This window comes from Gymnogyps californianus, chromosome 14, assembly GCF_018139145.2.
Source record: "Gymnogyps californianus isolate 813 chromosome 14, ASM1813914v2, whole genome shotgun sequence".
In the NCBI taxonomy this organism is placed as follows: domain Eukaryota; kingdom Metazoa; phylum Chordata; class Aves; order Accipitriformes; family Cathartidae; genus Gymnogyps; species Gymnogyps californianus.
The window spans coordinates 10,748,110-10,764,267 of NC_059484.1; the positions used below are offsets into that span (position 1 = coordinate 10,748,110).

The window sequence follows — 16,158 nt, forward strand, 5'->3', positions numbered from 1 at the left end:
ATCAGAAATAGTGTGGCCAGCGGGACTAGGGAAGTGATCGTCCCCCTGTACTTGGCACTGGTGAGACTGCACCTCGAATACTGTGTTCAGTTTTGGGCCCCTCACTACAAGAAAGACATTGAGGTGCTGGAGCGTGTCCAAAGAAGGGCAATGAAGCTGGTGGAGGGTCTAGAGCACAAGTCCTGTGAGGAGCGGCTGAGGGAACTGGGGTTGTTTATCCTGGAGAAAAGGAGGCTGAGGGGAGACCTTATCGCTCTCTACAGCTGCCTGAAAGGAGGTTGTAGCAAGGTGGGGGTCAGTCTCTTTTCCCAGGTAACAAGTGATAGGACAAGACGAAATGGCCTCAAGTTGCACCAGGGGAGGTTTAGATTGGATATTAGGAAAAATTTCTTCACCGAAAGGGTTGTCAAGCACTGGAACAGGCTGCCCAGGGAAGTGGTTGAGTCACCATCCCTGGAGGTATTTAAAAGATGTGTGGACGTGGTTTAGAGGTGGACTTGGCAGTGTTAGGTTTACAGTTGGACTCAATGATCTCAAAGGTCTTTTCCACCCTAACCGATTCTATGATTCTGTGATTCCATGATTTTATTTCTGTGCTCTCCTTTTAAGAGGAGACCTTACTGACTGCCCTGTCTTTCTTCTGCTGAGTAATTCCACCAGGTGCCTGACAAAGATACTTCTGGAGAGCAGATATTTAGCTTTTGCAATGCCAAAAGGCATTTAGCAAAGGTACTTCTTACCTCCTCTACTAAAGCTTTTTGATACCTCTGCAAATTTCTCTGCAAAGCACTAACCAGCAGGATGACTATGGCTCTGTGCACACACACATTTTGCTGCTGGCACAGTCAGCAAATTGGGTTTAAAGTAGCTTCTGATCTGGCTGGGGACTGAGCTTACTTATTTATTCACAGACGTGATAGACATTGCTACTGGACTTGAATCTGATGCCTTGTGAAGGGCTGTGTGGGTTTCTTTTCAGTCTCATGCTGTATCCCTGTAGACAGCATAATTCAAACTTTCCTGCTTATAGGATATTGGCTGAATGTAACAACAGTTAAAAAATACCCGTAAGAAAACTGGCGTTAATGACAAAGAGTGGAAGAAAATTAAATTATATCTAGAAACAAGTAAGGCTTTTAATTTTTTTTTCCTTATATCCGGGCTTCATGGTGCTTCATTAAGACCTAACATTAGAATTTGTGCAAAAGCCCTCATGTATATTTAAAAATTTTGTCTGCAACTAAGTTTTACATCAAGCAGGAAGCATGAATTTGGGAGAATTGGATATTGTGACTGGTAGGTTTGAAAACAGAATGAGTGCAATTTCTGAACACTGGTTGGCAGGTGTTGATGGCTGACATTCTGTAATTTACTGTACTGGGTTTACAAAAGGCCAGCGAGGAGACTGGAAAGCTCGAGGCCAGCTGCCTGGAGTCCTGAGTGCGCTTCCCTCCTTTCGAGTGAGAAAATGAGCTTGTTGCTTGTTTGTAACTCAGAGCTAACCTGGGCCAGTTTGTCTCGGCTGGAGAGGGAGCTTTGCTTTTATTGGTCCACAGTGTGCTGGACTGCATTTCAGAGCATAGTGGGGTTTGATTCAATAGTAGGTTCAGAGTAGGGTTAGGGTTCATCCCAAACCCACCGAATCAAGCTTGTCCCCATGTGTCATTTCCCATCATCTATGTTGTGTCATCAGAAATCCTGAGTTCCAAAATGCTAATATAAATATATTTGGGTAGCTTTTTGTCCCCTTTTCTTCCCAAGTCTTAATGTTGCAAATGCTACTGTAATAAATATTATGGAGAGGGATTCACTGAAGGATGTAAATATTCATCAGTCTTTAATGATTTGCATTTGAATCCAGAAAATTGGCTTATGACTCCATGTTGATTTTGTCTCACTCTGATTTTCACATGGCATTAAGTGCAGGAGGATTAAATACCTGGGATTTTCTCTGGTCCAAACCAGACTTTGCTATGTTCATTTGGAAACAAGTTCTTCATTAGCTGGTAACTCAACCTTGTGCATCACTTAATCTTTTTCAATCCTTCAAGACTTTTTGTTTCTAACAAAGAGCTTTAGGATCACTCTTGTTACTGTCATATGAAGCAGTCACCACTCCTGGAGTATTTAATTTTCACCTTGGCAAGGCTGACGGCTGCGTAGTCCTGCAATTCAGAATGGGAGGACAAAAAGTGGAAGTGATGGCCCTGGGATTGAGCGCTTCGATATTCTTTCTATCCTTTTGTGTTTAACCTATCTGAACTTTGCAAACCACACCAAACCGTTGTATGCTTTGTGGACCTTGTCCCTGGGTTGGGAATCCTGTGCAGAAGCGCAGTGGTAGTGTGTGCTGACACCCACAGCCCCCTTCTCTAGGGATGAGCTCCAGCTCTTGGCCAGTGCTGAAGACAGGGCCATTTTGTCTTCTCTTGCATTTTCCAGCTAGAGTAAGATAGTGTGGCTATGCTGGCATGCTCTTACAATGCTATTCAGCTGCATAGGCTCATGGATGGGCAGTCTTTTAAGATTCTCCTGTATAATGGGATGGATACGCTCACTCTGAAGGGCTGTTAGTTTCAGAGTACAGCCCCGATGCTCGTCCCCTCTGGGAGCAGTTGGCATTAGGTGTTAACTTTTCTGTGTTTGCAGTGGGTACATTTTACCTAAAATATTTAGGGTCATTCTAGATTACAAATAAATTCAATGTAGATTGACAATGCAATTTTGGTAATTTGACCGTACCTTTTTAAAAGCCACTCATGGCTTCTCCATTGGCGTAAGACACCTCATTTTTATAAGATTAGTAGGACCTGGATTAGTCAGCAAATGACACTGAGAACTTCTGGGGAAAACCCAAGGTGATAGTACGAGATTAATATTGATAATCTGGAGCCTGAATAAATGAGACATCAGATGGCCTACATTTAAATTGGCTTCAGTGGAACTTGTTAGGACAGGGCTTTTAATAAATGAGGCTCTTCTTTAGGATGGGCTGTTATTCTGCGTGTTCTGCCTGTTGAATACGATATAAAAATTATATGCCTAGTCCTAAACAAAAGTGGGTGTCAAAAATTTTGCTGTCAGCTATTTTAAGACTCAATGTGATAAGCTTACTGTCCTAGGTCTGTGTATCTGTCTCTCTTAGTTCCTGAGGGTATGATGAGTTTGTGTTAATTTATGGTTGTAAGATACTTGTGTAGGTCCAGGGGATGGTTTGTATAGAAAAGCTTAGAAAACAAAAAAAATGTATGCTGTGTGCAGAAACCTTAAAAGTGTTGATATTTTCCAGGTAATTGTGAAAACAAGAACAGAATATCAGCCTGACCAGAAGAACAAAGGAAAACTCAGAGTGCCCAAAATTGCTGAATTCACAGTCAGTTTCACTGATGGTGTAACAGAAAGACTAAAGGTAAGAAGTGGTTATTCTGCTGCCTTCTGATGCAAATGCCATTCATTTTAAAATAACTGAATCAAAGTGACAGTAAAGACATAACAAATTTAACACTCCACTCATCACTAGGGTCAAAGAGAGGTTTATCTGCATGAGTATAAAGCTTTTTTTTTTTAGGACAGGCATGAAAATACCTTCATAACTAGGTCTTCAAAACTAGATTGATAGGACAAGGGGTAATGGCTTTAAACTGAAAGAGGGTAGATTTAGATTAGATGTAAAGAAGAAGTTCTTTACTGTGAGGGTGGTGAGGCACTGGAGCAGGTTGCTCAGAGAGGCTGTGAATGCCCCATCCCTGGAAGCATTCAAGGCCAGGTTGGATGGGGCTTTGAGCAACCTGGTCTAGTGGAAGGTGTCGCTGCCCATGGCAGGGGGCTTGGAACTAGGTGATCTTTAAGGTCCCTTCCAACCCAAACCATTCTATGATTCTATGATTCTATGATCTAAAGTAGGAAATGTTTTCCTTTTCCCAGGAAAAGTTATGAAAATATTTTCCAGCCCAAATTGAAAGTAAAACAAGTTTGAATCTTTTTTCTTCTCAAACATTTGTGTTTAAAAAGAATAAAAAAATCACAGTGAAGATTGATTGTAACAGTTTGTTTCACCTTTTAAAATTTTTGTCTTGTAGTCGAACAACCCTTTTCATATTTAAAATATTTTATTATTATATGATTATATTATTATATGATTATATTATTATAGATTAAAAGCCATTTCAAACTAGATAAAAAAAGAGATATTAGACAAGTATCCAAGCAGCGTATCCTGTCCTGTAAGCAGTTTTGGTTCACAGGAATTGGAATTTTCTGATGAAAAATGGTTCCTTGAGAAATTTTCAACAGGCTCTACTCAAACATGGAAAGAAACTCATGAATTATTGAGTGCCCTCAGTTCCTGTTGACTGCAGCATATTAGAATGGCTCAGTTCCTCCTAAAATTAGACTCCAAGCGTGTAGCTGCTAGTATTTTCTCCCTTTTCATTGAGAAGATATGGTGTTTTTCCTAAACCACAGAGCATGGGAGTGATAAAAATGTGAGATCTGATTTCACATTTCCTAGGTCAGAGGAAATATCAATGATTTGAGTAGAAAACAGAGAGAGTAGGCAGTGCCTAGCTATAGTCCTGCTCCTTGAAAAGCTAGGATTGGGCTTATAAATTTTTGTGAAAGGGTATCATCCCCGACAATTAACAGGAATTGACTCAAGGAACTGCATAGTCTTTCATTTGGCCCAGTTGTTCTTAGTTTTGCAAGAAATAAAAAAAATTATTATAATTATTTTCTAGTAATTTAGAAGAAAACTATCACTTTTAAAATTGGAATGTGATCCAGGAAAAATTGTTACCATTCATCCTTGATAAACTTTGAGATAAGGCTTGTTCAACTTACTGGAAGGAGAAATGTTTAGCTGCTCTCTTCTGAAGCACTACAGAATGGCACTGTTTCTGTTTTTTCCAGAAATTCACTAACATACATTTCACAAGGACAATTCTGTTGCTTTCATCCAGGATATTTAAAGCCATAATTTATTCTTAAGAGGTCTGTGAATAAATGTTTATGGTTTCTTGGGTTTTTTTTCAGTGGACATCACATGTTTTGATCTAAATTACTTACCAGGGGCTGTTGATTTTGACCGAGTTCTTCACTGATCTTATTGCGTGCATAGTACCTATTTACCACGAATAGTGCCTCTCCGTTGGTACTACTAGTAAAGTAAACAGCGAATTAGCCACAGTTAAATCCCCAGTTTTGGAAACTGCAGCAGACGTTTTCCAGTGTGAGCAACGTACAAATCAGAACCAGACACAATGTGCCTGAGAAACAACAGTAAATGTAGACTCTCCTGGAAGTGATGTGTTGGCTTGTGACCCACAATAAATGGCATTATTGTTGATATTGTAAGTAATGGTGCTTCACTGGATATTTAAAAGTTAATCCTGCAGCCCTGAACAGTGTTAAGGTCAGTGTAAGACCAAGTTTTAATCCCATCAAAAGATCTGGCCCTGTTATTTAAAAAAGCAATCAAGAACATCTCATTCTTACACACTGTGCATGCTGGAGGCCCATAAGTTAGATATATAGCTCATCCACTGCTATGGATAAATCTCATTTCATCTACTCCTTCTATAGAGTATCTTATTTTTCTCATTCTTCAAACCCCCAACTTGCTGTTGGATTCAAACCTCTCCTTTTGATGTATTTTTTCCTCTCCCCTTCCTATTTTCAGTGCGGTTCTCCCATTGCTCTCACCCATGGGTGCAGGAGGACTGCACAGCAGCAGGCGGGGGGGAGCTGGAGGCTCCAGCGGTGTGCACAGCACTGACAGAGGTTTAAGCTGCCTTCCCCTTTGCTGCGTGGTGGGAATGGCTATGGGAGCTGTGCCTCTTCCTATGCAGCCTGGCAGCATGACAGTTTCATTTTTAATCTATTTCCTTTCCCTAAAGTCCATATGATTTCCATTCTCTGCTCTTCAATGTCAACTTATTAATCACTCAGCCTCTCGTCTAATACTGGATAAGACTATAAGCCTCTCCCTGCCTGCTTTTCATAAGGCTTCCATGTATCGTATTAAGTTTGTAGTATTATTTCCTGACAAAAATGAGCTGAGATAATAGGTAATATTTCATTACCTTTTGTAATGTTTTTTATTGCACCACATTTTTGTACCAGTGCATATTTTTAGTGAAGTTATTAAAAATACTGCCCTCTGGTTATAAGCAGGCCTATTATCTGGTACTGATGAAATCATTTTACATTTGTTTTTTGTAAGAGGAAATCATAGTAAATACTTAACTTTTATTATCTCAGTTTGGCTACACTTTTAAAAGCTGAAAAAAAGATAATATAAGTGAGATCATCATATTTTCTTTTGCTGGCTGATTGCTTTGTATAGCCTTCCAGTATGTGGTGTGTAGGAAATCTCATCCACAACTTCTTGCTAACATGCTGATTAAAATTAAAGCATTCATCTATACTTGAGCTGGGCTGTTGGTAGCTATACACTGGCAGAAGCAAGTAAATCACCCCAGTGATTTCTGCAAGAGAAATGATGGAGGGAGAGGCCAGTAGTCCATCCAAGTGTAGATGGTCCATTGGTTTAGAGCACTCCAAATATGTGAGAGCTGTATGGGAAATGCATGTACAACTAGTGTGAGTCCACAGCAATGCTTGAATTCAAGGGTTTTCATAGGGAGCCATTTTGCTACTACAGCTCTACTAATCTGTGTATGAGGAGCAATACGTCTCAGCACGTGGTACCTGTATGTTGGGGAAAGAGACAGGACAGTAAGAGGATGCGAAGAAATAGCCGCGAGGTCCTCTCCTATCTGCTACTGCACTACTTTGGCATCCTGGAGAATACAAAGTGGGACGTCTTGTATTTTATTTTTCACCCAAATGGTAGAATTATCGTCAATTCAAACAGAAGTATGTCAAAGTGAATATCATTAATGAGTGTGTGTGGAAAAATGCTGCCGGACTCCATATTTATGACTGTGCTCCCCACCCACTAACAACCTCTCTGCAGGGGTTTTTAACATTTCTGTTTCAGTCTATGAAGTGCTTTTCTTTCCTCTCTACTTCTGATCACTTGGTATGGGAAAGTTCTCAGGGAAGAAGGAAACTCTTCCCAAATTCTTGTTTTGTTTCTGAGTCATGTAGCTGCGTTATACAGAAGAGCAGGTTCTCTGGGGGAAATTTTGGGGCCATATGAACATGGCGGTCAAATCCACAGATGCCCTTTATTCTGCCTTTTGGGTATCTTTTATTGAAGAGGCTAATGAATTATTAGACAACTTTCTCGCATGAGCAAGCCAAAGCCAGAATTTAAGCTTATGCATGCATATTTTTCATCCATCCAGAATAGCACAGATCTGAGCTCTTTAATTATCGTAAAGAAGAGACTGTCCCTAGGCAACGGTTCTCATTTCACACTACCTCTTCCAGGAATTTTAGATAGCTTCTGCAACTTGTCACATCTCCTAATAGATGAGATTATGATTCTCTATAGCTCAGCACACAGTGTCCTGGAAGTTTGACCAATTAGGCTTATTCTTCAGCTGGATGAGTCACCCCATACATACTTTATAACAAATGTTTAAATAGTTGTGTGTAGATGGGTTACAAGAAAATGATGTTAAAATAGTATTATGGTTGAGCCATCCATACATAAAAGAAATTTCTTTTATCGTTTTACTCCTCCACAGAGAAGCAATGACAACATTTTTTCTAAGCTGACTGGCAGTGATTTATAGACCTTGCCTCCTCCAGACTGTTTATGCCTTTGGAGTGTGTACCTCTAGGAAGTTTTTGAACTGCAAAGATCTTATTTTGCAGTAACGATGTATACCAAGGTTTCTCAGTCTGGAGGGGAATGGTGTCTGGTGTTTGCCTTCCATTTTGCATGCTTTGAAGGTAGCTCATGTTACCATGCTTTGCCATCCAGTGATGACACTGAGGTGCATTAGAAAAGGCCTGCAAATGTGATGACTCTCTCCATCACGTTCCTTTGCGGGACAACAGATCTAACCCTTTGCATTTGAGGCAGGGCTTACTGCTTCTTTTTGCCAGTGATATCCTCTGTTACAGCTTTTAAGAACAATTCTCATATGTGAGTATCATCATTCCTGTGAGTTTCTGCCCTTATTTCTATCAGTACTGAAATGAGATCAAATCCTCTTTTGCTTTTCAAGCAGATTATCCATTGAATGAAGTCTTGTTACTTTTGGAGGACAGAGTTTCCAGTGACTCCTTTTGTCTTCCAACCAGTCCAGATAACATGGAAATCAACCAGAAGCGTTTGTAAGGTGAAGAGTGGGTTTCTACCCACTTTCTTGACTGTCACTTAGCTGAAGCTTGTGTTCAGGACATCAGCACCCTACTTAAGAAGAAACAAGGTGGAGGATGGATTTTGTTGCTGATGGATTTTGTGCTTGATCCAGTCAGATCCAGTGAGTGCAGGTAGACCTGTGCTAGCCCTGAGTTTGCCCAGATTTTTCTAGCTCCAAATAGCACCAGAAAAGGTACTGGAGTGGTCTTTCAGCATAGGCTTACAACACGGAGCATCAGATTAACACACATAACTGCCTGTCGGTTACTGGTTTGGGGCAAGTTGCTCTCTTTATTACACAAGTAAGTTCACGTGCAACCAGTTTGACCTCTGTTATCACTAAATGCCATAGAGCTATTCATTACTGCCTTTTCAGGGAGACAATGATTTAATGACTATTAGCTGGGTGATAGTTACCTACCGTAGTTATCTGACTTCTCAAGTCTACCACAGTTCTTTCTTTTTCATGGATCATTTAAGAAAGTTGAAGTTATTGGTCTTTCAGAGTTGGAATAATTAAACTATGTACTTGTCTTTAACAGAACAAGTTGGGAGTGGGTGTACGGGGGAGAAATTGAGATATTTAAGATGTTTTCTTATGAGCAATTTATCTACCTGGAAAAATCATCTGCAAGTATTGATCATTACTTCACTGAAGAAGACTGGGAACTTCACTCTTTTTGCTACAAGTTGGCAAGATCCATTTTCAGAGTCACTGGCTGTGTAATCTGTTCCTGTTGAGTATGCAATGACAGTATGTTTCTTATCATTAGATCAACTCTCTCCTCCCTCCACCCTGAAACTGCTCTAATACATGCAGATCCAGTAACCAGTGGATGTAATTATTCACCACACTTTTCATCAGGTTCTTAAAATATAGTGGAACCTATTCAAATGTTTCTGTTATTGAAATGCTCATACTGAAACAATTATTTTCCTCTGACCTAATGTTAAAGACTTAGAACAAAATCGGTTTGTCTCCAGCCACACCCTGCAAAACAGACATTGATGCAATAATTGTTCATTATCAAAAAGAAGCCAGTATCTGAAACGCTTGGCTCCTAATTAAGAAAGATTTTTCTGGGCCAGGGCCAGGGCTTGATTGCCTGTTGGTAACAGCTTTGCTGTAATGGAAGATGCTTCCCCTGCTTGCGCCACTAGAATCTGACCCATCGAATCCCCAGGGTATTCAGCTAGATCTTGTAGGGGAAGGATCCTCATGTGACAGGCATTGCAATTCAGAAGAAAGGAAAGCCCTGGGCTTGTATGCTTGTGGAGGCAGGTGGGGAGCAGGTCTTGATCACTTTCTTTCCGTAGGTAAGATCCGCTGAGATGTGAGCACAAGGTGTCTTGTACAGTGTGGTGCAGAGAATTGCGGTGTGGCCTCTGGACTGTCAAATTGGCTGCACTGTGAGCATAGCTTTGAGAAATGCCTCATTTCCCTGAATGCATACATTTATCTACCTGCCCACCCTGCCCTTGTTTTTAAAGGGCGCATCACCATTGCAGCTGTGTAGGTGGCAACTCTCCCTTGCTCTGCTGCACACAGACCCAGCCCCAAATGTGGCATTCCTCTCTTTCTGCTCCCCCCGCTCCCCCTTCCCAAACTCCCATTCCATGCCATGGTTCCTGCAAACTTCTCCGAAGGATGTTCTGCTTTCACCTGTAGGCTGTTGCTTTAAGCTGATAGTTCTTCCTCTAACCTGCAAAGGAATGAATCCCAGAAAAAATGGCATGTGTCTTTTCATTGTGCCCATTCAATAGCTAAATAAATTTAAAGATTCCTTTAATTGTTAAGTTACTACAGGGCAGGAGTAGCTCATAGAGAAAGGACTCCTCTGAGTGTGAGCAGGACAATTTTCCTTACTGCTTTTTAATACTAACAATAACAATGTTACCATGGCGACTGCCACATCACATCGGTTATCTGGAAGATGCAGAGTGGCTGCTGAAAGATCCCATTACACTGACTAATGTGAGTGGTGCTCGAGGGAGGGAACATGCTCTAATACACAGAGATTTTTCTCACTTTGGTGATAATTGCTAATGTGGCTGAGATATTGTTTCCAGGCTGCACAGCACTCGGATGAGCTGTGTGATCCAGGAGGACAAGGGACAAAGCGGAGGGAGATCAGAAAGGTGGCAGGCACAGGGGAGCAGTGGCAATAGCATTCAGGCATCTTGTTGCACTGGCACCAGCATCAGGGATGGTATAGTGGTTTCCTGTTAGGCCTTGCATTCAAAGAGAGGCTTGGAGAGATATCAGTATGAAGGGGTTGATTTCAGTCTCCAGGGACTGATTTGGAGGCTTATTCACTCCCTTTGGGAGTTCTCAACTATCATCAGGCAATCTCATTCCCAGTGGGCTCAGATGCAGTGGGCATGTTCTTGCAGGGGTGTCAGGCAGCTCTCACTACACCTAAGTGTTCTCCAAACAGTGATGGAATGACTTGTCTCTGGAGCCCGAGCTTTGCCCTGTCTTTGGAGGTTGAATATTTTCCACTGCAATGCAGAGGGTCACAGTTTCTCCTTTCTCAGAAATCCACTGCCCAGCCCTGCCTGGCCTTTTGTCTACTTACATCTGATGCGAACTAGCACCTGCATGGATTCAGACTCTCGCTTGTGGTGTGTATGAAAGGAAGTGAGAAATGTTGCTTATCATCTTTCTGGCTGAGCTCAGAAATCATTCTTCTCCTCCTCTGGCTGTAATGGGAAGAGAAGAGGATAGGTCATATCTGTCCTAGTTGGTCTCACAGCTTGCATGCAGGTAGATTGATAGAGCCATTTGCGATCATCAGTGACAATTCGGAGCTGTGAAGATGAACTGAATGTGGATTTGTGGCTCAGCTGCCAGAAAACAGGTATTTCTGATCACATCCCCAGGTATGGTACTATAAACTCTGCAAGGTTTCTGCTGTCTGGGTAAAAGTCTGTGGGTTTTGTAAGAGTTCCCAGCTAATACCTGGCTTTCTGGTAGAGGCTAGGTCCCAAGAAGGTAAAGACAGGAAGAGTTTCCATGTCTAAAACACACTCAAGAAAAGTATGTTTTGATTTAACTAGAATGCTCTATACGACTGGCTTAGGGACCACGTAGCAAAGCAAAGAAAAAACAAAAAAGACATGGCTTTTATATGGAAATGATCATTCCTTAAAGTGTATTCCTGTTTTATATTCTTTTTTACAGAAACATACACACATACTCTTTTGCAAAGTCAGAAAAACCACCTCAAATATCTTTTATTTTTGCCATCTGCAAGCACTGACAGAGTAATCAGCTGAAGAGATTCGTTCAGGGTTATTTTTTTCCTTTAATTGATTTTTGGAGAGAAGAAGAAAGTTAATTGCTATGCAGAAAATGTCTAAAAATGGAAGTCACAGAGAATATTCAGATGCCTAAGGGTTTGTGGGGTAGACCTGCTGAATCTAAATTCTCCAGACCATGATATGTTGGAGGAAGGAAGGCGTTACAGAGCAGAAACCTCAACTGACCCTTTGCTTTGGAACAAAATGCTTGAAAAAGATTTTCATAAGCGATTGCGTGGAGATACCCATTCTGCTAATTACAAAATGTAATTGCAGTTTCCATTTAGTCTGAATGATTTCTTACATGGCATCTTTGTCTTCAACAACACAATGCCATGTTTCGTTCTGGTACCTCTGCCACCCCACAGTAAACCCTATTTGTTGGGTAATTTTCTTGTCAGCATTTGAGGTGGAATGAAATATGCTTAATGCTAGTTCAGCTAATGTAGCAAAAGGGACCAAATGGGATGGAGGAGGAAAGAGTTTTCAGCTGACTGAAGCCAAGGCAAAGTTTATTGACTGTCATGAAGTGCATTTTGAGTCTTGCAGCCAAACCACAGAATGCTAAAAAAAAAAATAATCAGGGAAGTGAAATGCTTCACTCATACATTTTTTTTCCATGTAATGTTTCATTCTCTCTATTTATAAAGCAGCACAGGCTGCTGATTGAATGTTAAACAGACCTGAGCTCCCTCTTGTTAGTACTTGCAGATGTATTAAGCCTGTTGGGTCAGATCCACAGCTAATGGAACTGGCCTCATGCCTTTGAAGGCATCATAATCAGCTAGATTATTCATTTTTGTTGTTTGTTTTTAAAAGAGTAGCTTTTGTAAGTCATTTGCAGCAATAAAGCTTCACATTTCTAATTTAAAATGGAAAGGCTTTTAATTCTTAACTTACCCAGGGGACACTTTGCTCGCCAAATCCTCACTCTGTCCTTGTATGAAGCACCCACATAATAAGAATAAGTTTTTTAAGAGAAATGGTTGTACTGGACCATGAATGCTGCCATATTATTAGCTTTATTTCCTGACCCGTGAGGGTAGACATAGATGCTGAAATGCGTGTGAATACGTTGACCTTGAAGGAATGAACTTCCAATTGATTTTTTTTTTTTTAACCACAAGAGTGCACTGAACAAAGGTGTTTTAATTTGTGCAAGCTTGACCTTCGATTTCATTTTATCTCAGAATTCCGTGGGACAGGGGAGTGGTAGGGAAAAGTTATCTTGTGCCCTGGCATATGAAGAACTTAAATTGTTCTGGACATTTTTAAATCCAGTCTTCTGTTGTTGATGGCTGATGAGGAAAATGGTAGTGTCACATGTAAAATCAAAATATAAGAAAGCGATGGGAGAGGCAAATACACAAGAAAACATGCCTGGAGGAATACCATTTTGTGCCTTAGCCCAGTACATCAATACTCAAGTCTGAAAAGTTTGCTTTGAAAATGGCCCTGCCTGTGGAAGAAGGTAATGTCATAAAGCAGACCTCAGCTTTTCCCTAGAACCAGCCTGATCCTTGGCTGTGGGATGGTGTTGGTGCTTGGGTGGTTTTGCACACACGGGCCCAGAAAAAGCCAGGCTTTTGAGGACTTCAATGCTTGCAGCTTTGGGTGGATCTTGCTGGAGTGTCTGTGAGTACCAGTGGGGAGCAAGCTGTGGAGCTGGACCTCAGTGTGTGTCAGGTGTCAAAGAAAGCCAGCAGCAGAGCAAAGAACTCAGCCTGCATTTCCCAAGTCTGTTGCTGTGTGCTAATCCCTGGACCCGTTCTTACTCAGGGCTCCTAATTCTTTCCCTGCACCAAATCCAATGTGAGGGAAGCAGGGAGAGGGGATGATTTTGCATGTATGAGACTCTTCAGAGGTTGAGTCTTGGCAGGCAAAGGGTAGGCAAGGAGACATTTTATTGATGACTTGATTTATCTTGTATTCCTGTTAATGCATTTAAAAAGGGCCCTTGATGAGCTGGGGCATCCATTGTCATGTCCCACGTGAAGTGACTGGAGGAATTGTCACAGCCAAGACTTTGCACAATGCAATGGGAAATTGCAGCATGTCACTGATGAAGGGTTAGCTGTGGAGACGATGTATCTGTCTGCTGCAATCCCACTAATTGAAAAACCATCTCAAATTAGTGATCTGGAAGGAAGCCTCTTCCAGCATTGCTCAGCTCATGAAATGCTATGTATGTCAGGTGTTATTAGGACCGTAGGTTTGGGAATAAAAGCACCTTTATAAGAAGTGTTCCTGAGTCACCCCACTTGTTTAATTCTGGGCTTTTGCTTCTTTTCTTTTGAAGGTAGCAGAGTCACAGAAATAAGGAGGGAAGGCTTATGATAGTTGAAAAAGGAAGAAAATACTCTTGTAGGAGGAGGGGAAAAAGGCCTTTAAACACCTCTATGATCTGCCAAAAAGGCCGAGTATTTATTTGGTGTTCCTAGAAACAATATTATAGCATCTCAATATATCAACCTATTCTGATGAAGGATTTTTTAATGGCATTAAGTGGCAGAAAAGAAAAAGCAAACCAAACGGAGCTTTTTATTTACCTAAGTGGAAATTCACTAATATTCAATGGTGGAAGCATCCTTATTGAAAATGGCATTTTAGAACTTCCATAAGGAACAGGGGCTTGGAAACCAAGCCATGAATTTTCCATTCAAGGGGTTTGAGTTGGCACAGAAAGACGTCATGCAGACCGCAGCTGGCACCAGACACAGTTAAAAAGATCTGAGGCTATTAGTGCCTAAACAGCCACTAGAAATTATATTACATGATGGAGACTGGCTAATATAATTGAGCCAGCTAGTTATTGTGTGCATAATTTAATTATTTGACAAATTGCTTAGAAACACGGTGTTCTTGTTCCACACTCGTGCTGCACTCACAGTATTACAAGGTGCAGAGCAGAGGAATTGCTGATGGGTGTGTAGTCATCTTGGAAGATAGATGTTTCTTTTTAAGATTTGCAAACTTGGAGAGGTTCACTGGTGTAGTCATGGTGGGGTGGTGTATGCAGAGACGGGTAGAGCCAATGGGGACATGGCTGGGATAGCAAACTGGCTCAGAGACAGCTAGTGCTGTTTCAAGTGGATACCTTTGAGGCTTTAGGGTAGTTGGAGAAATGACCCTCTCTTTTCTCTACTCTGTGAGTCCTTTGGACTTTGATTGCTGGGCTGTGTGGGCTGAAAGGAACCCATGAAATAGGGGAGCAGATGTGAGATGTTTTTGGACCCCATGATTATACCATCCTCATGGATGGTGTTCAGTATTCTTAGGAGAATTGGAGCCAAATTGGTTTATGGTTATGAATTCTAAGATAAAGGACCAAAAAAAAACCCCCTTAAGCTTCATGTAAGAAGCCGTGCAGCACTAAGGAATATTTTCCCATAGCTCTGAAGATTTAGATACATGACAAAGGATGTTCCCCTCTTAGAAAGCATCTCCTAAGAGATGCTACTTAAGAATCTGGACACCATCTGGAATAAAGCTGTGCTGTAATAATAAAGGACAAATCCTACATCTTCTTGAACAGTACCAAGCAAATATGAAGAGCCAATTGTGTCACTTTTTCTCAGTTAGCCTTTCAAAATTTCAGAGGCTAAGCTGTTGCCATAAAATCAGCAAAATCAGCAACTTATTACAAAAAGATTTTTAACAATCGGGAGTGAAATGCCATTTTTGAAGAAGTGCAGCCAAATAATTTTTACCTGCAGAATGGATCAGGCTGTTTAACAGGGTGCTGGGCAATGCACGACACCATTTCTTTGGCTGAGTCTGAACAGTGGAGCAGCTCTTTTTGGGGTGTGTTTCAGACTCCTTATCCCCCTGGTCGATCCATCTGAGTGTCCTGTCAGCCTGTGGCTCCCTCCCTGCCTACGTGCCTGAGTTTTCTTAAAATAGCAACATGGATTCAAATGATGGGGTGGTTCACACTTGGATTTCATCCTGGCATACAGGTGGGAGGCAGCCAGGATAGACAGCTGGATCCAGGAGCTGGGAAGTGCTCCTGAGTCTTTCACTTCAGCTGTAGCTTTCGTGTTGAGATCTAATGTTGTCAGTCTTACATCTAATTATCAGCTGGAAGAAGTTATGGGATGAAGGGGAAAAAATTACCTTCCTGAATTTTTCACTGTCAAGCAGAAATCCTTATAATGAGATCATGAGTGTATGAACGTATACTGAGATGCCCTTATAGCTGAAACCTTTCTACTGAGCGGCGGGACCTCTGGGACTGGCCCTGTGGCAAACGGATTGATAATTTTGTGATTTTTTTTTCTTGCATGCAAGTTAACTAGGTTGTCAATGGATTGATAGGTTTCCAGGTGTAATGGTATTGGCATAAACTATGGAAAGAGCCTTGTTGCCTATCCAAGCATAGCTCTTATGCCCTTCTGTGAAAATAACCTTGACAGAATTTCTGCTAATTTTGTTTATAACAAATTTTGCCTCATTCAGAGTCTTTCTTCTTCTACAAAGAGAAAATTAAAACCAAGGAATTTCTTCAACCGAATTGCCTATTAAAGGTCACAAAATTTCCCAATACCCAGCAACATTGAAGGTATCTTGGAGAACCA

At 41.2% G+C, this 16,158-nt stretch overlaps 1 protein-coding gene across 2 annotated transcripts in view; it reads left to right on the forward strand.

Moving 5' to 3' along the window:
- The window catches only part of NSG2 (neuronal vesicle trafficking associated 2), a 37,114-nt gene that overhangs the window by 11,799 nt on the left and 9,157 nt on the right, over positions 1 to 16,158 (forward strand). Inside the window, exon 2 of one of the 2 annotated variants that reach the window (XM_050905486.1) lies at positions 3,290 to 3,409. In XM_050905486.1, coding sequence (XP_050761443.1) covers positions 3,290 to 3,409 — 120 coding nt within the window. The remainder of the gene's footprint in view (positions 1 to 3,289; positions 3,410 to 16,158) is intronic. The other variant, XM_050905487.1, reaches the window with a different exon arrangement.